This window comes from Mobula hypostoma, chromosome 6 (genome assembly GCF_963921235.1).
Source record: "Mobula hypostoma chromosome 6, sMobHyp1.1, whole genome shotgun sequence".
Taxonomy (NCBI): Eukaryota; Metazoa; Chordata; class Chondrichthyes; order Myliobatiformes; family Myliobatidae; genus Mobula; species Mobula hypostoma.
This window is the reverse complement of record NC_086102.1, coordinates 116,368,068-116,393,029: the sequence shown is the minus strand read 5'-3', so window position 1 is coordinate 116,393,029 and position 24,962 is coordinate 116,368,068. Positions and strand designations below refer to the sequence as shown.

Below are 24,962 nucleotides of genomic sequence, written 5' to 3'. Positions count from 1 at the left end.
TCTACCTTCGGATAGCGGGGGAAATCTGTACTGAGGCACACGTCTGGGTGGTTCCACCCTAACCAACAGAGGGCGCTCTCCACATCCAAGCTGATGGGACAACAGAGACACAAGGAACTGCAGATGCTGGAATTTGGAGCAACACACAAGGTGCTGTGGCTCACGCAGTGTCTTGGGTGGGGAAATGGGTCATCGAGGTTTTGGGTTGAAATCCTTCACGTGGACTGAAAGACAAAGGAGAGATGGCGGGTACGAAGAGGCGCAGCAAGAGCTAGCAGGTGATAGGTGGATCTAGGGGTGGAGGGGCGATAATCACAATTTGTTTTGGGCCGAGACCCTTTATCAGGAGGGGTGACACTGAACATTGAATTCTCTATCCTCTAGTAAACTGCTCCTTCCCTCCCTATGTCTTTTCTCTCTCCTCCTGATGTGTGCAGTTCCTCCTACACCTGTCCCAACACCCCATCATCCTCTTGTTCCCTTCCTGCATCTACTTCACCTGCCCATCACTCACACTCCTCCCACAGGTTCCCTCACCGTCCCCAAAGCCTTCACAGTGTGAAGCGTGCTAACATTCTGGGGCATTTCCAGATGGAGGAGGAAGTAGTGTTAGATCTTTTAAAGAACATTCAAGTGGCTCAAATCCCCTAGCATGTGATGCGATATACCCAAGGTTATTTAGAAAGGCAAGAGATAAGATTTCTGCAGCTTTGACCAGTATCTTCATGTCCTCCCTGGCTACAAGCAAGATCCCAGAGGACTGACAAATAGCCAACGTAGTTCCATTATTCACAGAGGGAAATAAAGAGTCTTACGTCAGTGGTAGGAAAGTTTTTTGAGAAGGAATGTTCTTCTTACGGTTCTTCTGGAAGCTTTTTGGGTATCACATTACTTGAATGTGGATCTCACATTTTTTTTGAATAGGGGCTAACTTTATCTACAAAATTTGAGTGGTATTTACTGCTGTAAACAAATTGGTATAAGAAGGCTACACTACATTGTCTTGGTCTCTACTCCTTTGCCTTCTCTCACTACTAGGCTCTTTCACCTTGTGCTTTTCCCAATCCCTTTTTTCTTTTAACCCCTAATAAACAATCATAAGCAACAAGTTTAATGCATTTTTGACTCTTTGAGATCTCGGATCAAAAACATCAGCATCTAACACTGGAGTAGCCACAGGCTGGCTGCAAAGATTTAAGGACTTGGAAGTCCAGACAAAGGAGAGACTTTTGGCTGGCAAATTTAAAAGGAGGTAAGACCTAGGTCCTTATATTTTACAAATTGTCTGAGAAATCACCAAGTTCTTGTTTCACACTCCATCTAATGTAAGTTTAAGGGCAAAGGAAAACTATCACAAACAAGAGAAAGCCTGCAGATGTGGTGCGTGTTGCAAAGGAAAACTATTGTACTTGCTGCTCTGAAAAAAAAAAATCAGCACTGCTCAAACTAAATGCATACGAACCAACCGTATACTAGTGCTTTAAAAAAAACATATTGATTGCAGTCCGGTGTGGAAAAAATTGTCATTTGCAAACCAGAAATATCAATTGCAATCCTATTCTATTTCGATTGCAACGCTCAAAAAGAAGTTCAATCACAATCTTAGAACAATATCCCTATTGCAATCCTAAATAATACTTTGATTGCTTTCCAATAACCCAATGGTATTTTGATTGCAATCCAGGTGATGAAGAGTACGTACAAATTACATGCTACACGAGATCGAATTATGACAATAGCTAAAGCCTGTTACAGAAAAGGGGCGTTGAATCTCCAGTTGATACATGTGAACAGACGACTGAGGGTTTGAGTTCTTGCCTGAGTAAAATGCTTCAATTTGACAAGATTAATGAAATGTGACTCTTGCATGATTTTGAGAAAGCTTGGAATAAGATCCAGAGAATGCCTTCAAGTAAGGAAAAAAACCTGCTGGACGGTAGCAGTATTATCACAGTTAGGAAAGCGCGAGCAGTTGGGTTAGAACAGATCCGTGAGTTTAAGCTAATGTGGTCAGCTTGAGAACCGGAATCTGAGAGGTAACTGAACAAGTGGAAAAGTTAACTGCTCAGTTAGAAAAGGAAAGGGAAACCTGTGATAATCTACCAAAAAGAGTTTATGATAGAGACAGTAAAATGTCTAAGCAGCACAATTTTTGCAGTAACGGGTGAAAAAACATGTTAAGTACAATTGAATGGAAGTGCATTGTACGGAGCTAAGAAGCAAACTGAAGCAGTATGAGAAAGCTCAGCAGGGACCTCAAGTGGGCGGTCCTGCCAGTGACGCCTCTACTTGAGAAACACCCCCTACGTTGGGCAGTCCTCCGACACAGTGCCATCACCCAAACTCCGAGGAGCTACAGCACGGACATGACGCGGACTCTACGGTGGCCTCTAGTGACTCAAGTGAGAATGACAACAGGATTTGCAGCTTGCTCCATTAAAAACCCGGGAAGTGAAGACACGCAGGAATCTATAAAAGGGGACAGATGGTTTTCCAATCAACCACCTGAACCAGAAAAGATTGATAAGTGTTTAAAAGTTGTTCCACATCCTTAAAAAAAAGGAAGTTTAAAGACCTGAGCTGAGCTTCAACAAATTAAGAACGTATAAAAAACTGCACCAATATGATAGCATCCAAATTTTGGCTACTATGTTGTCTTCTCAGCAAATCAGACATTGAATTGTAGAGTTGAGGACAACATGAGAGATGATAAACAAAACAGGGAAGATGGTTGGAACGCTGTTAAGAGGCGATTGGGAGAACATGCCCCAATACAGACTGATAGGAGGAAAAGTGGCTTATTGAAGCAAAAGATTTTGGATGGTGTTTCTGAATATGAGAAGTACTACAGGACGGTATGGTTGAGTTATTTAGGAGTTCTGGGAGTAAATGAAGATAACATAGAGGACCCAACATATGGTCCCCTGAAGTCAGCTTTTATGGATGGCTTGAAACCAGATACTGCCAAAACGGTGAAGCTGACAAAATTGAATCGGAATGAAGTTGGTTTTCTCAGGTCGTAAGCTAGTGCAAGCCGCCACACAAGGAGAACGAGTTACGGAAATCCAAGTGAGATGATTGCAGGTGGGTTAGTTACCTGTTGATCAACAGCTATTGACCATGAGTCAACAGGCATTAAGCAGCAGAAGTTCACTGGAACCCAACGTGTGCAATCACAGTCCCGAGCCACACCGGCGGGGTCAATCCCCAACAGTCCCGAGCCACACCGGCGGGGTCAATCCCCAACAGTCCCGAGCCACACCGGCGGGGTCAATCCCCAAAAGCAAAATGTCACTTTAGTGGCAGGGACGGACATTTGGGCTAGAAGTTGTTGGCATAGAAAACAAGGTGGACAACAGAACCAAGCTCAATAGCAAGTTCAACCCTGGGCCTCGCAAAAGTTGGGAGATCCTAATTTGATGACATGTTCCCAACAAACAATGTGGATGTAATGGAAGAGTTGTCGAAGTAAAAACAAATGACTAAGCCTTTCCCTGCTGCCCTTGCTTGCCTTGATAGCACAAAATCTAGAAGGCTCATATGTTAACTGGCTCACTGGGAATGGATATGCTGAATTCTTGTTAGACTATGATGACCATGACTGTGAAAGAATAATAACATGCCATAAAGATGGAAATTATTACAAGAAAACGCCTCTATTGAACCCAGATCTGATTCTGTACACCGATGGCTCTTTAACGACTGAGGAATGAATTTGAATAGCTGGATGAGCCATTGTTTCGGAAACTGAATTGGTGGCATCAGGAAGCACGGCTCCTGGAACCTTTGCGCAAGAGGCAGAACTTAAAGCTCTGATTGAAGCCTGTCAGGTGGCAGAAAGAAGATCAGCTCATATTCACCCGGATTATCAATATGCTTTTGGAGTTGTTCATGATTTTGGAAACTTATGGAGACCAGGGGAATTTCTTATGGCTGAAGGAACCCAATCAAGAACAGATAACTACTACGAGAACTCAAGGATGTCAGACAACTGTGGTTAGAAGTTGCTGTATTAAAATGTAAAATTCACTCCAAAATGATTACAATGGAAAGCAGTGGAAATACATTCGTGAATAAAATTGCAAAAGAAGGCAACAAGGCAAGGGGTGAAATAAATAAAAGTAGTTAAAGAAGTTTAAGTGAAGACATGTGCAGTGAACCTGACAACTGAAATTATGGAAACGAACATACAAGATATTAGAGAGATGCAAGCTCAATGCTCCAACTAGAAAAGTGGTTCTGGATGGAGAATGGTGGGAGATTAAACAGTGATGGAGCATGGAGTTATCACATCAGTCACAGACTAGCAGCTCCAATTATGTTGCTTCCTTATCTGGCACAGAAGTAACACTGCCTAGGACACATTGGAGTAGAAAAGATGATCAGCAGATTCTCCCAGTGGTGGTGGAATCCAAAGTTTAGGGCACAAGCTTGACAAATGTTTGGAAGATGCATGACGTGCCAGAAAACAAATTCTGGAGCAGTGGAGAAGCTTCCACAATTGAGCGCTCCTGCCCCACCTGGTCCATCTTCACACCTACAAGTGGACTGCTTTACTTTGCCAAAGTGTCAAGGATATGTACACAGACATCCCACCCTGCAAAAACTCATTTCAGGGAGGTAGCACCATTAATTTGCAGGAGACTCCCGGAACTTCCGGGAGAGGTGGGATGTCTGCAATTGAGTAGCTCCTTAGCAGCCAGCCAGCCAGCTAGTTTAAATAACGTTAGCTATGCTAATGAACAAATGACACCTGTTAAACTCACCTCAACACGTCTTTTACAGTCTTAACCCACCATGGGCAAACAGAAAAGTCACTGTTGCAAACAGTGCAGCGAGCAACACTGTCATTATTTTTGACCCCTATTAGGCAGGAGTACACTTTAGGGTAGTCTGGGGTGACGTACATTTTATAATTCCTTTTTTTGGAACACTCTCCCATGGCGCACGCTTTCTCTCTCTCTTGCACGCGCTCGCTCCCTCTCACGCTCTTAAAAAAATTGATTTCCGGGATATTGTATATAATTTGCGGGCATCAGGGTGGCGCTATTAGTATGCGGGAGACTCCCGGAACTTCCAGGAGAGGTGGGATGTCTGTGTATATGTACTGGTAATAGTGGGCAAGCTTTGGAGATGAGTGGAAGCTATTCCAGCAAGGAAAGGCACTACCACACACACAGCAAAAACAATGATCAAGGACTATACTCCTAGGTGAGGATTGCCCTGTCACATCGATTCTGACCAAGGAACACATTTCATTGGGAGTGTTTGCCAGGAATTACGTCGACATTGAATAGTCTTTTCATTCAATGCAGTGTGTATCCACTCTCTTTTACCTTCTGCTTTCACTGCCGAGTTAGTAACCAAGTCAGACGAACCAGGAATCAGAATTGGAGTCAGGACAAGTCGAACGAATGATTGGAATCATCAAACAATGATGACTAAGTATCACAAGGAAGGAGTACCATGGCCTACGACTATTCCTCTGGTCTTGTGTAGTATCATAGCAACCTCAAACACAAGTCCACTCGAAGTTAGCAACAGGGCATCTGTCACTGCCGAGAGCTCCTAATCTCAGAGACACTCACTTACACATTATGGCAGACACTTTAATTAACTATTGTGTAAAATTAACCAAACCTGTACTGTCTGCTTCTCAACATGTTTCTGCCACTTGGAGTGATCTAACAGGAGGAGGACACACCCTGATTCCTGGTGAGTGAGTCCCGATTTGAAAACCCCTAAGGAACCACTGGGAGCTGGATGGAAAGACCCTTATCAAGTGCTGCTGGTTTCTAACTTGGCGGTGAAAGCAGAAGGTAAAAGTAAGTGGCTACGTGCTAACCCCTGCAAATGGACAACAAGCCATTAACAAGTGGTTAATCTGCTAGTAACCCCTGACTCAGCGGTGGGCTACAGTAAGCAAATCACTACCAAGCCAGAATACTGTCACTAACAAGCAAGAACAAAGTCAACAACTACTGGACATTATGGAGTTTATTCTAATATTATATGCTCTTGTTATATTTCTGCCAATTGAGATGACTCATAATCTATACTTGCAGGTATCACTTGGATTGGCTGGTGGTGCTAATGCCTCTAGCTATATATACCACACACTTCAAAATGTTCACCTGTGCTCACACCCAGAACAAACATGTGCCCTCTTTCTTAAGCAAAGTTCATGATCACAATCCAGTAATGGTGATACTGACGTTATGCCTGTGAGTCATTATTCTCAGGGGAGACATAAATATTGGATGATCATGCCCTCCCACATACTGCCTGGAACTGGATCAGTTACGAAAATATAACCAGCATGATTTAGGGGATCATATCATTTCTGACCCTACACACGTCTTCTCCTGGGATATCTTCATATCTGCATCTAATGTTCATGACAAACCAATTAAATGACCCGGATCTGGGCCATACCCTCCAAATATCCGGACCTGCCTCTCGGTTTTTTTTTGCACCTTACTTTCCAGTTTTCTATTTTCAATTTATGATTTATAATTTAAATTTTTAATATTTACTATTGATTTATAATCCAGGGAGCAGGAAGCGCAGAATCAAATATGGTTGTGATGATTGTGTGTTCTAGTATCAATTGTTTGGCAACAATAAAGTATAAAATCTTTTCATGTGTTCACTATAAAAGCTACCTTTTGTTGAGTTCAGAAAGTACTATTTCAGTAAGATATAATTTATATGAAATTTTACTTTATGTTGTGGTAATGACTCCAGAATTTTTATTGACAATATCCATCATAAAAAGTTCCTGACAAATATGAAGAAATAGCCAACCACACACTTGATGACGATGGAACAACTGTGGGCAGAGTTTCAGATGGTGTCGAGATGGTGTACAGGAGAGATATAAATCAGCTGGTTGAGTGGTGCTGCAGCAACAACCTCACACTCACTGTCAGTAAGACCAAAAAATTGATTGTGGACTTCAGAAAGGGTAAGACGAGGAAACAGTCACCAGTCCTCCTCGCGGCATCAGTGGTGGAAAGGGTAAGTAATTTCAAGTTCCTGGGTGTCAATCTCTCTGAAGCTCTATCCTGGGCCCAGCGTTACAAAGGGAGGCACGGCAGCGGCTATATTTCATTAGGGGTTTGAGGAGAATTAGCAAGTCACCAAGGACACTCACAAATTTCTACAGATGTACCATGGAGAGCATTCTAACTGGCTGCACCGTCTGCTATGGAGGGGCCACTGCACAGGAACAAAATAAGCTGCAGAAAGTTGTAAACTCAGCCAGCTGCATCATGGGCACTAGCCTCCCCAGCATGCAGAACATCTTCAAGCAGCAATACCTCAAAAGGCAGCATCCATCTTTGAGGACGGGCCCCCTGCTCATTGCTATCATCAGGTAGGAGGTACAGAAGCCTAATGATACACACACTCAGTGATTCAGGACCAGCTTCTTCCCCTCTGCCATCTGATTTCTGAATGGACGTGGAACCGTGAACACCACCTCACTACTTTTCCTTTCTCTTTTTGCACTATTTATTTAAAATTAGCTTCTTTATATATATCCTGTAAATTTGTTTATTATTATGTATTGCAATGTACTGCTGCCACATAACAGCAAATTTCATGACATGCTGGTGATATTAAATAGATTTTGATCCTGAGTATGGAATAATATATACTTTATGTCACAAAACGGGTCTTCTATCTCTCCTCCATGTAACTGGTTGGGATCTTGTTATTTGGGTTATGGCTTTCTTGCTATGAGACATACACAGACTTTATCTTTACACCGAGTCTAGAAGTAAACGAGACATTTTCATGAGCAGTTTGCTTTGCATCAATTTTATTTCCACTTCATAGTTTTGCAAGGAGTCTAAGAGAGATTTAAAATCTTGCTGCAGCCTTAGAGTAACCAATGACACTGCTGAAGCCTTGGGAACGATAACAACATTCATATAAACACAAGGAATTCTGCAGATCCTGGAAATCCAAAGCAACACACACAAAATGCTGCCTGACCTGCTGAGTTCCTCCAGCATTTTGAGTATGTTGCTAAGGTAACAACAGAAATGGTCGCCATGCGTAAGATGGTTTTTCAAAACCGTAAGGCATTAGATCTTCTCTTAGCAGTTAATGGGGGGGGAGGGGGCAGTTATAGACAGGGAATGTTGTACTGGCGTAACCTGACAAGTCTGAAGGCATACAGTAACTGCTTTGGCTGATCACATTCACAATGAAACAGCTGAAATACATCAACCCGATGGATAGCAAACACGAGAAAATCTGTAGACACTGGAAATCAAAGCAAAACACTGAGTTCCTCCAGCATTATGTGTGTGTTGTTAATCTGATGGATGGCATTTCTTCATTTAAGTCCAGGAAGCTGAACTCAATATTATGAGTCATAATATTTGTCCTGATTTGGCTTATCATAATTGCCATCTTTTTTTTAAACTTGTACAAGGGCAATCATTAATAGACAAGTTCAAACTCACACAAGTGTCCCTACTTAACAAAACCAATCTACCTAGCAATGACATAAGCCTATGAATACTCTGATATTTCCATCTTAGGTGAATTTTTTTGATTATTTTAATGTACTGTCGATGCCACCAGTTCTTCTGCCTCTGAATTTTCAGATGTAATGATTCTAAACATGTGATTTGTAATCAAAGGGGGTGGGGGATGTTGGATTAAACTGTATCATTATTTTCCTTATAATGTTTTTTTATGTTTGTTTATATTTTATACAATTACCTATATACATGTAACTACTTAGTGTGTTTCCTACTGGTTACAGTTCTTCTGTATCATATCATTCCGAAAACTTCTTGGATATTATTTAAATTGCGGCTGTATTGGTTAATTCTACCACATTTGAATGGTATTCACGGCTGTTAATAAATTCATACACGGTGGCTAAACCACGTTATCTTGGTCTCTTTCCTGCCCCCCACCCCCCCCACCATCCCTCTGTTCTCTTAAGTAACAAGTTTATGCCTCATTCTTGACACCTGAAGATCCTTGGATCAAAAACATCAGCGTCTAACAATAAAAATGTAGATGGGTGGGTTAGCAATTTTGCAGATGATACGAAAGGATTGATATTCTAGACAATGTAGAAGGCTGGCAAAGGATACAGAGGGATATTAATCAGTTGTAGATACGGGCGGAGAAAAAGCAGATGGAGATTAACTCGGCCAAATGTGTAGTGTTGCACTTTGGGAGATCAAATGTAAAGGAACAGTTCACTGTTAGTGGCAAAACCCTTAACAGTTTGACATGCAGAGGGATCTTGGGGTCCAGGTCAAAGTGGCGACACAAGTTGACCTGCTGGCAAAGAAAGGTGTATGACTGGCATTTATTTGTTGAGGAACTGAGTGCAGGAGTTGAAAAGTTACTTATAAAACTCAAGTTTGGCTGCGTCTGGAGGAACCTGCATTCAGTTCTGGTTGCCCCGTTATGGGAAGGGCGTGGAGGCAAAAGAGACTTACCAGGATGCTGCCTGGATTTCAAAGGCATCTGCTGCAAGGAGAGGCTGGACAAGCCTGGGTTGTTTTCTCTTGGTCCAGCAGAGGCTGAGTGCAGGTTTGATATGAGATTGAGAAGACTATGATTGGTATAGACAGCCAGCATCTTTCTCCCAGGGTTGATATGTCTAATAAAAGGGGCCAAGCACTTTGAGGGGTGGGAGAGCTGAAAGTAGATGTGCTGAGCGTATTTTGTTTCGCAGTGATGAGTGCCTGCAATGTTCTGCCCGGGGCGGTGCTGGAGGCAAATACAAGGGAGGCTTTCAAGCAGCTCTTAGACAGGCAAATGGAAGCAGGAAATGGAAGGATATGGACATCATGTAAATGGAAGCAACAGGTTTACTTTGACATCCGAGTACTAATTTAATTAGTCTGGCACAACACTGTGGGCCAAATCGTCTGTTCCTGTGCTGTGCTCCTTCCACAACCGGCAGAGAGACCGCGGTGTGCACCATCAACAAAGTGTACTGAGTCACTCAGCCTGTTCCAGCATCCGTCCCAGATCCACGACCTTCACCAGCAAAGGCAACACGTACCGTAAACCACAAGACACAGGAGCAGAATTAGGCCATTCAGCCCATTGAGTCTGCTCTGCCATTCCATCACGACTGATTCATTTTACCTCTCAATACCATTCTCCTACCTTCTCCCGGTAACCTTTGTATAGGCATCTATTAGTCTCGTGAGACCATGGATTTGCGCCTTGGTGGGTTTCCAGGGCGCTGGCCTGGGCAAGGTTATATGGAAGACCGGCAGTCAGCCATGCTGCAAGTCTCCCCTCTCCACACCACCGATGTTGTCCAAGGGAAGGGCACTAGGGCCGATACAGTTTGGCACTGGTGTCGTCGCAGAGCAATGTGTGGTTAAGTGCCTTGCTCAAGGAAACAACACGCTGCCTCAGCTGAGGCTTGAACTAGCGACCTTCAGATCACTAGACCGACGCCTTAACCACTTGGCCACACGCCAGCAGCTGTAACCTTTGACGCCCTGATTAATTCAGAACCCACCAACTTCTGCATTAATTATACCCAATGACTAAGCCACACAGCTGTCTGTGGCAATGAACTGCAGATTCACGAACCTCTGGCTAAGGAAATTCCTTCACATCTCTGTTCTAAAGGGATGTCATTGTATTCTGAGGCTGTGCCCTCTGGTCCTGGACTCCCCCACTTTTGGAAACATCCTCCCCATGTCCACTCTATCTAGACTATTTAATATCTGATAGGTTTCAATGAGAACCCCCCCACCCCCCACTCTTCTAAACTCCGGTGAGTACAGGCCCAGAGCCGTCAAATGCTCCTCATGCATTAACCCTTTTAATCCCGGGATACTTCTCATTCAGTAAGATGGCGACGTGCTTGTTCACACTGGCTTCTTTGGGTCCAAACAAAGGTGTAATTGTTCATTCTTCATGACTTTTCTATGATCACAAAACCCTGTTTGGACATTGGTAATGTAGAATACTGAAAGTCTGATTCACTGGATCACTGGCAAGATCGAGAGTGAGGGAGCTGCATGGCCTCCATTGCTGGCTGGCGGTCGGTTGTCTGTTGGGAAAAGGATGCCCAAACTGGCTGTGCGCTGATGGATTCTGCTCTGGGTTGAGGGGCTGGCCCCTCCCAACAGTGCTGCCCCCCAGTGTTCACTCAGTGAAATACAAGCTGAACTGTGTTCATCTGTGGCGCACTTGCGGGAGATGAGGAACTGCTGTGGGCTTGTTCTTGCAGAGACATGGCTCCAGGATAGTATCCATCCAGGACATCAATCTACAGGCCACGACACTCAGGGACTCAGATTATATAAATATTTTAAAATATTTTTGTGGCTATATTTTTCTTCATGTGCTTTAGTTTCTTTATGTAACTTTATGTGTGATGAGTGCTGTGTGTAACTGTCGGTACTCTGTGTTGCACCTTGGCCCTGGAGAAAAGCTGTTTGGTTTGGCTGTGTTGTTTGTGGTTGAATGACAATTAAACTGGAACCTGAACGTGCTCTGGACCCTCAGTATCGGAGATCACCCCCATATCACCACAGCTCCCTGATCACATTCTGCCTCGATGTGAGATGAATCTCACCAGAACACATATCCTCCAGCAAGATTAGAGCAGATATTGACGAGGTCTGGAAGCAAGTGGTTCTGAACCTTCCCACCTTCGCAGTTATCTACATGAGGTGCTGCCTCAAGAAGGTAGCATCCATCATCAAAAATCGACTCACAGCTACCATCAGATCAGGCAGTAGATAGAGAATGCTGAACTCCCACCTCTTCAGGTTCAAGAACAGCTACTTCCCTTCAACCATTCATTTCTTGAACCAACCTGCATGACTCAGTATAGCAACTTTACCAATACCGACTACTCAGCACTACAATGGACTATTTTTGTTGTAATTGTGTTCTTGTTAAGACTTTGTGTAATGTGTTGCTTGGTTTTGTTTTTTCTTATGAAAGCTGCTGATCTGATGCTCCGTGCCTGCGACGCTGTTTCAGTGAACCTGTGCACACATATACTTGTGCGTACGACCACAAACCAGACTTTCACTGGTGACCCACACAGGTCTCAGGGAGCAAACGTCACCAGGCTCCACACTAACACTCAGGAGCCTGTGCATGGGTAAACACCGAGATATAGGTTGCTGGGTGCTGACTAAACCAACCCCAGCCCATCTTGCTACACAATCCACGTCCTCCCATCGCGATCACATTCCTGCGCCCATCTAAAAGCCCCTCAAGTGCCCCTCTATTTGCCTCACCACAATGCCTGGCAATACATTCTTGGCACAAGGGAAGGGTGTCCTCAGCGAAGCCCGTGCCCCCCCCGCCCCCCGTGCGCGGAACTCACATTCAGGGCGGCGAGGTCGTTCTCGTATGCCTCTCTGAGCTTCTTCATGATCTCCGCCTGGGCTTTGGAACAGGCCTCAATGCTCCCCTTCACCGTGATGGTTCTCTCTGGGTTGTACAGCGTCAGGTCGTGTAACCTGCCAAAGCACGGGACGCAGCGTTAGTACATAAACATTTCCGATTACGAGACCACCCCCCCCCCCCCGGGCTGTAAGAGTGCTGCCCTGCGGCGGGGTATGTGGGCACAGTGGAAGGTGGAGGTGGGGGGGTGGTGGTGGGTGGAGTCTGGGGGGACTGGGCTGAATTCGGCAGCGTTACACAGTTGAGGAAGGCTATGCTCACGCTGCTGCTGTCAGAATGACCCTCCCCACGGGTATTCTCCCAGTGTTGATGCCTTGAAGTTCTTTCCTCAAAGCTCAACGCACCCCATCATTCCAGTGGAGGGACAGGGGCCAGACAGACCCTGCCTAATCCCAAGCTTAAAGGTAAAGGTGGGTTGGGCAGGGTGAGTATTTGTTGGGGGTGGATTAAAGGCAGAGCTGGCCTGTTTCCACTCCCAGTGGTGTTTGTTGAGGACACAGCGATGAAGACCACAGTGTACCCGATAACTGGGTGAGCCTCCAGATTTCCCCACAACCACTCGCTTGGCGACTGTCATAGTGGTTTATTATCGTCATAAACTGAGATACAGGGAGATGTTTCGTTGAAAGATTACAGATTAGCTTTGTCACATGTACATCGAAACGTGCAGTGAAATACGTTGTTTGCAGCAAATCAAATCAGCGAGGATTGTGCTGGGGAGCCCACGTGTTGGCGTGTTTCCGGTGGAAACATAGCAAGCCCACAGCTCACTGGCCCTAACCGTTCGTTCTCTGGACTGTGGGGGGAAACTGGAGCACCCGTAGGACTACGCGATCACAGGCAGAACATAAAAACTCCTTACCGACAGTGGCCGAAATTGAAGCCCAGCCTCACGACTGGCGTTTTAATAGTGTTATGCCAACCGCCACGCCACCGTGATTTGTACTCAGGTTCGGCCTTTCCCCAGCTTGGGCCGAGGTAGCCCACCACCCAGCCCCAGAGCCTCGGCCCAACTCACGAGGAGATGGTGATCTTGGTGCCCGTCTCCTGCTCTATCTTCTTCAGGTTGCGACCCTCCTTGCCGATGAGCCGGCCCACAAAGCTGTCGTGAGCGAGGATCTTCAGCGGGATCTCCTCGGTGCTGCTGAGACAGAGACAGGCGTTACACACACGGGCCACTGCCTCGCTCGCACACTCCACAACTCAAGTCAGCACTACTGGGCTGTATCTGATCTTCTGGAGCCCGGCTCCAGTGCAGAAGGTGTGCACCTGACTGTCTGCATTCCCTGCTCCTGGATATCTGCAACATGGCCGTGTAGAGGAACTTCGCTTACATCCAGTGTCAGCTGTCCCTGCCTCAGCAATCCCTGACGGGGTTGGGCGAGAAGCTGTACTCCGTGCAAAGCCATACTGCCTCTGCCCGAGTCTGTGGTCTTGCAGAGCAGAGAGGAGTCAGTAGGAAGGGAAGTTCAGATTTCAAAAGTTCAATGTACTTAAGTATATATATGTCACCATATACTATCTTGAGAATCATTTTCTTGCAGGCATTTAATATAGAACATCACAGTATAGTACAACCCTTTAGCCAACAATGTTGTACCTACTTCTTAAACCCATACTAAGATCAATCTAACCCTTCTTTCCAACTCAATCCTTCATTTTTCTATCATCCACGTGCCTACCTAAGAGTTTCTTAAATCTCCCTGATGCTCCAAGCACCCACCACCCTGTATAAAGAACTTACCTCTGACATCTCCCATACCCATCACCCTGTATAAAGAACTCACCTCTGACATCCCCCTATAACCACTACCCTGTATAAAGAACTCACCTCTGACATCCCCCTATACCCACCACTCTGTATAAAGAACTCACCTTTGACATCCCCCTATAACCACCGCCCTGTATAAACTCACCTCTGACATCCCCTATACCCACCACTCTGCATAAAGAACTCACCTTTGACATCCCCCTATACCCACCTCTCTGTATAAAGAACTCACCTCTGACATCCCCCTGTACCCACCACCCTGTATAAACAACTCACCTCTGACATCCTCCTGTAACCACCACCCTGTATAAACTCACCTCTGACATCCTCCTGTAACCACCACCCTGTATAAACTCACCTCTGACATCCCCCTATACCCACCACTCTGTATAAAGAACTCACCTCTGACATCCCTCTATACCCACCACCCTGTATAAACTCACCTCTGACATCCCTCTATACCCACCACCCTGTATAAACTCACCTCTGACATCCCCCTGTACCCATCACCCTGTATAAAGAACTCACCTCTGACATCCCCTATACCCACCACCCTGTATAAACTCACCTCTGACATCCCTCTATACCCATCACCCTGTATAAACTCACCTGTGACATCTCCCTATACTTTCCTCCAATCACCTTATTATTTGAAGGAAAGAAATACAATGGAATTTTACAAAGAACTACACACAAACAAAGACTGGCAAACGACCGACGTACAGAGGGAAGGCAAACTGTGCAAATACAAAATAAAACCTGAGAACGGGAGAGATAAATGTAGGTGGCAACATTTTGTGGGCAGCTTACAGCTCAGATAGAGGGACAGAGAGAGAGAGTGGGGGAGAAGGATGATTCGGGTCCGCTCTCCCTTGGCGTTGAAACACAGACCAACCGCAGCTTCGTGCTCACGGGCTGTGGCGGTCGAGTGCCGGCAGCCATTGCTGTCTCATGAGAATAAAGGGCGAGAAAGAGAGAACCAGAGAGAACGCAAGAGAACGAGAGGTTCCTGCCGGGGAAGGGTGGAGGAGGATGGAATCCACAAACGGCAGAGAGTGACAGCGAGACAGAGCGAGCTGGGGTGCAGGAACTTACAATTTGGTGTCCTGAGCCTCCTTGTGCATGATCTCCAGGATCATCTGGCAGGCTGCAGTGCATCCTCCGGCTGTGGAATGGATGGTGATGGGCTTCTCCGCTGCGCCTGCATTCTCCTTCCGATGGATGTCCACCCTAGAGAGAAAAGATGGAAGGGAAAAGGGGGAGGAGAGGAGGAGGGGCAAGGAGAGAGAGAATAAAGAGTGGGCCAGAGTCAGCATCGAGGGCGGGGTTGCTGAGGGACACCAGAAGACCATCACCAACAGTAACACCTTCGAAACACAGTCGAGTGGGACATCAGGGTATCCCAAGGCCTTAGTCTGTGGTCTTGGCTCAAAACTCTGCCTGGGGTGAGATCCCACACCAAAGGGCAACCAGATCCCTCTCGACAGTGATCTCCAATTTCACACCCAAATATGAATCCCTCACGTGCTGCCCAATAACCCTCCATTGATCCAATGGTGAGACCGTAGCAACTCCACCAACTGCAGCCCCAACAGCAACTCCACACACCTCCAGCCCAGCAGTCAGCTCATCGCCTCTCTCCCTGGTCGAGAGCAGAGCCTGGCCTCACCCAGAGGGGTCCCCAAACCAAACCTCTCCAGCCACCGGAAAGCATGGCCTGTTAACAACCCAAGGGCCTCAGACCTCACCCAACCCAACTGGAATCCCAAGGAGGACCAATATTCGTTTAGGAGCAGTGGTCCCACCACCCAACAGGTGTGCGGGGGAGGGGACGAGATCTCAGCTTCCACAAACAACAGGGAGTACAACACTAACCCCCATCCCCTCCTAATAGGTAGTATGATACACTCCACCACAGGCCAACAGGAACTCAACTCAAGGGGAAGGCAGCCTTCTTCACCCTCACCCAACCACAGAGCTGCATCCACTCCAATCAAACCCATCCAACAGGAAGCAACCCACCCCCCCTCACTCTTGCTTGGTGGGGGGGAGGGGGGGGTGCTAGTTTCCCATTACCGCCTAGCCAATGAAAGAGCAGGCTAGAGTCCAAATGTAAAGACATGCCTCCCGTTTCTAATCACCTACATGGGTTCAAGCCCCATCCCTGGAAGGTCTGATCCACAGCAGATGGATGACCAACCCTGCCCCTCCTAGCCCAGGTGAACACGCAGGTGACCATCCCCTCTCCCACGGGAGAGGCTCCACTTACTTGGACTGCGTCTGCTGTGTAACACTCTTGATGGTCAGCCCCTCCTTCCCGATGATGGCCCCGACGAACTGGGTGGGGACCAGGATGCGCAGCGGAACGTCCAGCGACTTGTGGGAGGTGCCGGTGGCGGCAGAGGAGCCGTGGTCCCGGCTGGGGTGGGGGGCGGCCCCGCGGCGGGGCCGGTGGGTCAGGTGCTGCGTCGCCTCCTCATCCGGGATGTAGGAGATCCTCAGGACGTGGCTCTCCAACTGGTGTCCACTCAGCTTCTCGATAGCACTAGAGACCACAAGACATACCGTGCTGTGTAAAACTCTTAGGCGCATGTTAAAGAACACTCCGTACGGCGAAAATGCTTTCAAAAATAATAAAGTTTCTTAAGATCAAAAGATTTACTATAAAGAGCAGTAAACAGTAAAAAAGAACCTAAATGAAATCAATATTTGGTGTGATTACCCTTTGCCTTTAAAACTGTATCAGCTCTCTTAGGTACACTATCGTGCAGTTTTATAAGAAAAATCAGCTGGTAGGCTATTCCAAGATTCCTGGAGAACTTGCCACAGTTCTTCTGCAGACTTTGGCCGTCTCGCTTGCTTCTGTCTCTCCAGGTAATCCCAGACAGCCTTGATGCTCAGATCAGAGCTCTGTTGAAGCCAGACCATCTGCTGCAGAACTCCTTGTTCTTATTTCCTTCTTCGCTGAAAATAGTGCTTTACGACCTTTGCCACATGTTTGGGGTCAATGTCCTTCTGCAGAATGAAGTTGGGACCGATTACGCGCCCCCTAATGGCATTGCGTGATGGAGAAGAATCTGCTTGTACTTCTCAGCATTGAGGATTCCAAAATTCTGACCAGATCACCAAATCTATTTGCAGAATTGCAGCCCCGAACCGGCAGGGAACCTTCGCTGTGCTTCACTGTTGACTGCAGACAGTCATCCATGTAGCGCTCTCCAGCTCTTCCACAGACAAACCACCTCCTGGTTGAGCCAAAAATTTCAACTTTCGACTCCTCAGTCCAGAGCACTTGCTGCCATTGTCCAGCATCCCCGTTCTCGTGTTTTTGTGTGTAGGTGAGTCTCTCGGCTTTGTTTCCACTTCAGAGGAATGGGTTTTCGGCAGCAGCTCTTCCATGAAGGCCACCTCTGACAAGACTTCTCCAGACTCGAGAGGGTGTACTTGGGTTCCAGTGGTTTCGGAGAGTTCAGAGCTAACTGAATTTCTTCCAATTTAGAAGGGACATCAGTTGTACATATCTCTTGTTGGCTGCACTCCATTTTTCCAGTTGACTGCTGCATTTCTGATCCTCAACCTTGCCCATTTTCTTGTGCTTCTTCAGAAGAACTTGGTCAGCACATCTTGAAACTGCCTGTTGCAAAATTTCTGCTCAGGAGAGACCTTGCTGATGCAGAATGACCACCTTGTGTCTTGTTGCTATGCTCACTCTTGCCACGGTGCTGGAATCAGTGACTTGAAAGTTAATCTGTCACATCGGCCACACCCTCACCTTTTAGTTTGGTTGTCCTTCACCCAGTTTGATTCCTTCTACACCTGTTTCAGTTGATCAGTTTAGTTCATTCAACTGATTATGTCATTGATCACTAGCATCTGTCTGTCATCTTTGTTTAATCATGGCATACTAATCAAGGTTTTGTTTGGAAAGTGGTCTATTACTTAATGTGTTACTTTCTGTGACAAAATACCAAAACTCCTGTGTAACATTTCATTGTTTTGGGAAATAAATGTTTGGAAATCTATTTGTCTTTTTCTTCTGACACACTAATGCAAAGGACAAAGGAAATTCACATCTAAAACAAAACTGACACAAGAAATCTAGGGTGCTAAGACTTTGCACCGTACTCTAGGAGCAGAATTATGCCATTTAGCCCATTGAGTCTGTTCTGCCATTCGATCATTTATTATCCCTCCCAACCCATTCTCCTGCCATTTCCCTGTAACCTTTGACAGCCTTCCTACTCAAGAACCTATCAACCATGCTTGAAACATACCCAATATTTGGGCATATTTGGGACCCAGGACTAAACGACACCTTGTTAGCACCTCTGTTTGCTCGGGCCCTGGCACCATGCCTTCCGCATGCTATCACCGTGACAATGCCAGCCCGGAGGCAGGCCTTTCACCGTGCAACACTGGGGTGCAGAACTGGTGGGAACGGGCCTGTCTCTGTGCTGAAACATTCATCCCACACACCCAGAGAGAGATCAAACCACCATCAGTTGCCTCTTCACACAGTCCTACTGGAGACAGGTCTGTATAAAACTGGGGTACAGTACTGTTGAGGGCAGGTCTTTCACTGTAACAGTGGGTGCAGAACTGGTGGGGACAGATCTCGGGCACACTACTAATGGGGATGTGTCTGTCACTGTATTACACTGGGGTATAGTATCACTGGTAAACACTGGGGTACAGTAGCACTGAGGATGGGTTTGTCACTATGTAACAGTGGGGTACAGTACACGTGGGGATGGGTCTGTCACTGTAATCTTTAGCATTAGATTCCTTCCTCTCTGGCCCTTTACTTTTCCCACCCACTTGGCTTCTAACTAGCCAAAGGGTCTCGGACAGAAACGCTGACTGTACTTTTTTCCGTAGATGCTGCCTGGCCTGTTGAGTTTCTCCAGTATTTTGTGTGTGCCTTGCTTGGATTTTCAGCATCTGCAGATTTTCTGTTGTTTGTGACCTTCTAGCTAGTTCCCCCTTCCCCTCTCCCCACTGTTACACAGCGACAGACGTTTTATTCTGGCACCTTCCCCCTTCCTTCTCAAACCTGATGAAGGGTCAACTGTTCATTCACTTCCACAGATGCTGCCTGACCTGCTGAGTTCTTCCAGTATTTTGTCTGTGTGGCACTGGGGTACTGTATTGGTGGGACGTGACTGTCACTGTAGGAAACTGGCAATCGTCCGCCTGTACTGCGGTGGACTGAGTGCTAATTTGAGTTGATAACAGCACAAGACAGCAGAAGCAACCTACCACATGCGATGGCATTACCGGGCAGTTGCCTGGCACCAGCGTGAAGAATTAATTCATTGACGACACCAAGATTTTCAAAAGGCACGGAGCCCCCGTCATCACTTACGTCTTTGCATGCTCCTTTGTTTCGTAAGTCACATTCACAACTGCTGTCTCACTGTCTGTGTTAACTGAGAGAGGGGGAAGAATAAGTCAGCACACAAACTGCGCAGCGCACACCCACTCCCCCATACACTAAACCCATGACCTCAGTTCCCAGCACAAACAGGCACTGACCCACTCCTTTACATGGGTCTCACACACCGGGGGCAGGGGTGAAGGAGAGAGAAAATCAGCATTTGGTCATTCTCTATGGATATCAAGTGAGAATAGGATCCTGTGGTGTCCTCATATCACTCAGGACACTTTCCCTGAAACAAGGCCATAGGACATAGAAGCAGAATTATGCCATTTGGCCCCTCAAGTGTGCTCCATCATTTGTTATCCCTCTCAACCTCATTATAATGTTTGACGCCCTCCCTAATCAAGAACCTATCAGTCTTTGCTTTAAACACACCCAACAACTAGGCCTACAGAGAAGCCTGTCGCAATGAATTCCACAAATTCACCACCTTCTGACTAAAGAAATTCCTCACCATCTGTTCTAAAGGGATGTCCTTGTTGTCTGAGGCTGTACCCTCCAGTCCTTGACTCCACTACTATAGGAAACATCCTCTCCATCTCCACTGTATCTAGGCCTTTCAATATTTGGTAGGTTTAAATGAGATCCCTCCTCCCTTTCATTCTCTACAGCAGCGGTCCCCAACCACCGGGCCGCAGAGCATTTGCTACCGGGCCGCGAGGAAACGATATGATTTGGCAATATGAGTTAGCTGCATCTTTCCTCATTCCCTGTCACACCCACTATTGAGCCATTACGCATGTGAGGTCATTGCCCGCGCGTCATCCATGTCAGCACGGGAAGAAAATCAACTCCTCGAGCTTGCAAATGATGGCGGGCTGAAACGTATGTTTGACATAACATCTCTGCCGGCATTCTGGATCAAAGTCAAGGCTAAATATCCTGAGATAGCCACGAAAGCACTGAAAACGTTGCTTCCATTTCCAACATATCTCTGCAATGATTGCAACGAAAACTAAATTGCGGAATAGACTGGACATAAGGAACCTCCTTCGAGTATCGCTGTCTCCCATCGCCCCTCGATAGGACTGTCTTGTTGCAGGGAAACAAGCCCAGGGCTCCCACTGATTCAGCGATATTGGTGCGTTACAATGACTTCATATGTTCATACGGGGAAAATATGTGCTGCGTGTTTAATATCCAAACGATACTTAAAATATTATGATGCTATTGACTTATATAACAATTACAGCACGGAAACAGGCCATCTCTGCCCTTCTAGTCCGTGCTGAACGCTACTCTCACCTAGTCCCACCGACCTGCACTCAGCTCATAACCCTCCATTCCTTTCCTGTCCATATACCTATCCAATTTTTATTTAAATGATAATATCGAACCTGCCTCTACCACTTCTACTGGAAGTTCGTTCAACACTTACTTCAAGCTCCCCTGTCCTCCCTTGATAATTGACGTATCACTATATTCATGCGAGGAAAATATGCGCTGTGTGTTTAATATTAAATTCGTTAGATAAACCCTTTTAGAAATGAAATTGAGTGTATTAGCTAATTATCTATATTCCGGTCGTGATTAACACCCCCCCCCCGAACAGAATCGCCAAAAACGATTTGTAGAAAAAAATCGTACACGCGCCCGCAAGTTACGCATGCGCACTGGTGCCCACGCAAGGCTTCATGGTCATTGTAGTCTTTCTTGGGGAAACCCAGCGTATTTGACTGCTACTCTTGTCCGTTGACAACCCTTACCTCGGCCCCCCCACCCCCACCCCCGGTCAGCCGGTCCGCAAGAATACTGACAATATGAAATCGGTCGACAGTGCGAAAAAGGTTGGGGACCCCTGTTCTAAACCAAAGCTACTCCAGGGCCAGAACCATCAAATGCTCCTCTCACTGATTTGACCTGCAAGAATGATACGTGGCTCTGAACGAGCCTGTACTGTTCAATTGTTCCTTAGACATATTTTTCATAAATAAAGTTTATTTCTAATATAAAAATAATCCCTGAAACGGATCATTACATATTCCACTCTCATTGTACGCAACCCACTCTCACCGGACACGGAACGTCGGGCATTCTCACTGAGCCAGTTGGACGGGTGACCACAGCCAACATGGCTGAGCTGGGAAATTTTGATTGCATTTTTTGTTTCCAAGTTTTATTTTAATAAAATGTTTGTATTTTCCCTAGACTTGACGAGTTGTAACTGACATTGGATTAGACTGTTTAAATTGTCATCATCTTCCTGTGTAATTATTATTTCATTTGGAGCTCAACAATTAATTGCCTGCTTGTACTTGTATAGAGTACATGTAACTGTTTAGTATATTCCCTGGTGGTCACCATATGTATACGTAATTGTTTAGTATGCCCCCTAGTGGTCACAGTATGTATATGCAATTGTTTAGTATGCCCCATAGAGGTCACAGTATGTATATGCAATTGTTTAGTATGCCCCATAGAGGTCACAGTATGTATGCCCCCTAGTGGTTACACTTGTATGATTCTGCAGAGCTTTGGAAGTTTCTCTGGTAGAAAGAACCTTGGATTTTAAAGCACATCTTTCTAAAACTGAGTGGAGAGTCTGAATAGTCTGACTTACTGAGTTCCTCCAGTATTTTTCTGTATGTTCTCTTCTGGATTTCCAGCATCTGCAAAACCTCGTGTTTATGGAGGGAATGTTGCCTGTGTTCAAATGAGACATTCACCTCTCTTTACCACAGGTGACAGAGCAGGGCTGTGTCCTCCCCTGCCCTAATGCATGTGAAGATCTCCTCTGGCACACCTGATATTGAGCCCAATATTCGTCTCCCGGTGACACTGGGAGAGACTACTTTGTCACTCTCACCATGGCAATTTCAGGGCACCATTATCGGCGTCTGTGAAATGCCTTGGGCCATGTCTCGAGCTCAGCACATGGACTACAAAGTGCAGCTGCTTCTGTCTGTTTCTCTCTCTCTCAAGATGCACAGGAGCTCCTCACACAGCAGTGCTGAGGCTGCAGTGTCAGCAGTGATCCCCTCCGAGGCTGAGGAAAGCAGAGGCATAGTAATCACCAGAGTTCACGGGAAGATCACAGGAATGAAAGGGTTAATGTATGAGCAGCACTTGATGGCTTTGGGCATGTACTTGCTGGAGTTTAGAAGAAAGAAGAGGGGATTTCATTGAAACCTATCAAATATTGAAAGGCCTAGAGAGAGTGGACATGGAGAGGTTGTTTCCTATAGTGGGGGAGTCAGAATAAAAAGATGTCCATCTGGAACAGAAAAGGAAGAATTTCTTTGACCAGAGGCTGCTGAAACTATGGAACTCATTACCACAAAAGGCTGTGGAGGCCAATTCACTGAGTATATTTAAAGCAGAGGTTGATGGGTTCTTGATCAGTAAGGGATGAAAGGTTACGGGGAGAAGGCTGGAGAATTGGGCGGAGGGGGGATAATAAATCAGCCATGATGGAATGGTGGAGCAGACTCGATGGGACGAATGGCCTAATTCCTGTGCCTTATAGTGCTAACACAGCCTCTGCCCCGATGATCTACCATAGCACCTTCTCCTTTCATGAGTCCAACTACAGACCAATTGCCCACTCAGCTTTTGCCCAATGGCTAGGCACAGGTTGGAGCCCAGAGCCCCAGAGACCACCCTCACTGGGGAAAGGAGTAGGCCGCAGAGTGCACTGTGGGGGGGGGGGAGAGCAAGCAGAACCACTCTATGGGCAGAGCAAACAGCAAGGTCCCCTCCCCTGTCGCAGGATGGCACCCAGCTTGCCAGCCCTGCTGTTGCCTCAGACCCAAACCTCCCCTGCCTGTGGCTCACAGCGAGGTGAAAACGTGGAGATACATTGGCCTAAAGCTCATTGCAAGAGGCTCCTTCAACATCGCCTTCAGTAAAGCAGCAAACATAGTCAAAGACCCCTCCTACTTTGGACATTCTTGCTTCTCCTACCCCGTCTTCCCATCAGGGACAAGATACAAAAGTCCGAAAGCACGTACCACCACGCTCCAGATCAGCAATATCCCTTTGTTAAAAGACTACTGAACGATCCCCTAGTGAAAACAGATGGACCCTTGACCACAATTCACCTTGTCATGGCCCTGGCATCTTATTTGCCTGCACTGCACATTCTCTGGAACCAGACATTTTATTCTGCGTTCTGCGGTTTTCCCCATGTACAATCCCATTGCACTGTTGTAATGAATTGATCTGCATAGGTGGTATGCAAAACAAGTTTTACACTGTACCATAGTACATGTGACATGCAACCCAATTCCAATATTGAAATCTGCAGTTCGTGTTCATTACTTTTGTCTAATGGTCTGTCCTGTTTTGCACATTGTCAGTCTTTGTTGTGAGTGGTTTTTCGGGCATTCCATTGTGTTTCTTTGTTTTGTGCGTGCCTGCAAAAAGATGAATCTCAAGGTTGTATATGATGTACATAGTCGATAGTAGATTTACTCTGAACTTTGAAAAACAGCTTTCTAAATCCACCTTACCAGAGGTTGCGCGGGAGATATCAGTGCAAGAAAGGGGTTGCAGACTGATCTGAGGAGCACTGCATGCCAGCGCTCTGCAGAGTGCGTTCTACATTCAAGACTCAACACATTTACAAAGAGTCTGCAGTTCTTCCACGGTGCTTTGCAAGCCCTCTTTCCGGGGGATAGTCAGAGTGACTATGAGAACACAATGCTCCCCAAGCTGAGGATAGAGGAGTCATTGAAGCACAGGGAGTGGGACTCCGAGGGTGGGACCGTATGAGGAGTGCTTGATAACTTTGGGCTCCTACTCGCTGGGCTTTAGAAGAATGGGGGAGGAATTTCATTTAAACTCATCAAATATTGAAAGGCCTGGTTAGAGTGGACATGAAGAGGATGTTTCAAATAGTGGGATGGGGCGGGGGCGGAGGAAGTCTAGAACCAGAGGGCACTGCCTCAGAATACAAAGGTTTCAAAGGTACATTTAATGTCAGAGCAATGTATACAATATACATCCTGAAATGCTTTTTCTTCATAACTATCCACGAAATCAGCGGAGTGCCTCAAAGAATGGACGACAGTTAAATGTTAGAACCCTGAAGTCCCCCCCGACCCCACTAGCAACTCCCCAGCTCAAGGGATGTCCCTTGAGAACCGAGATGAGGAGGAATTTGTTTCAGCCAGAGGGAGATGAATCTGTGGAATTCACTGCTACAGGCAGCTGTGGAGGTTGGCTGTGTGATTGCGTGTATTTAAAGTGGAGATTATAGGCTCTTGATTAGTAAGGGCATCAAAGTTAAGGGGTGAAGACAGAAGAATGGGGTTAAGAGGAATAATAAATCAGTCATGGTGGAATAGACCCAATAGGCCAAATGGCCTAAATTCTACT

General features: G+C 46.2%; 1 protein-coding gene across 5 annotated transcripts in view; it reads right to left on the bottom strand.

The window, feature by feature from the left end:
* Positions 1-24,962, bottom strand: part of igf2bp2a (insulin-like growth factor 2 mRNA binding protein 2a) — a 163,145-nt gene that overhangs the window by 40,164 nt on the left and 98,019 nt on the right. For 3 of the 5 annotated variants that reach the window (XM_063051532.1, XM_063051534.1, XM_063051537.1), the window contains exons 5-9: positions 19,569-19,632; positions 16,473-16,748; positions 15,299-15,433; positions 13,451-13,576; positions 12,353-12,488 (exon numbers count right to left, since the gene is read on the bottom strand). In XM_063051532.1, the coding sequence (XP_062907602.1) occupies positions 12,353-12,488; positions 13,451-13,576; positions 15,299-15,433; positions 16,473-16,748; positions 19,569-19,632 (737 nt within the window). The remainder of the gene's footprint in view (positions 1-12,352; positions 12,489-13,450; positions 13,577-15,298; positions 15,434-16,472; positions 16,749-19,568; positions 19,633-24,962) is intronic. The other 2 variants (XM_063051533.1, XM_063051536.1) reach the window with 1 other exon arrangement.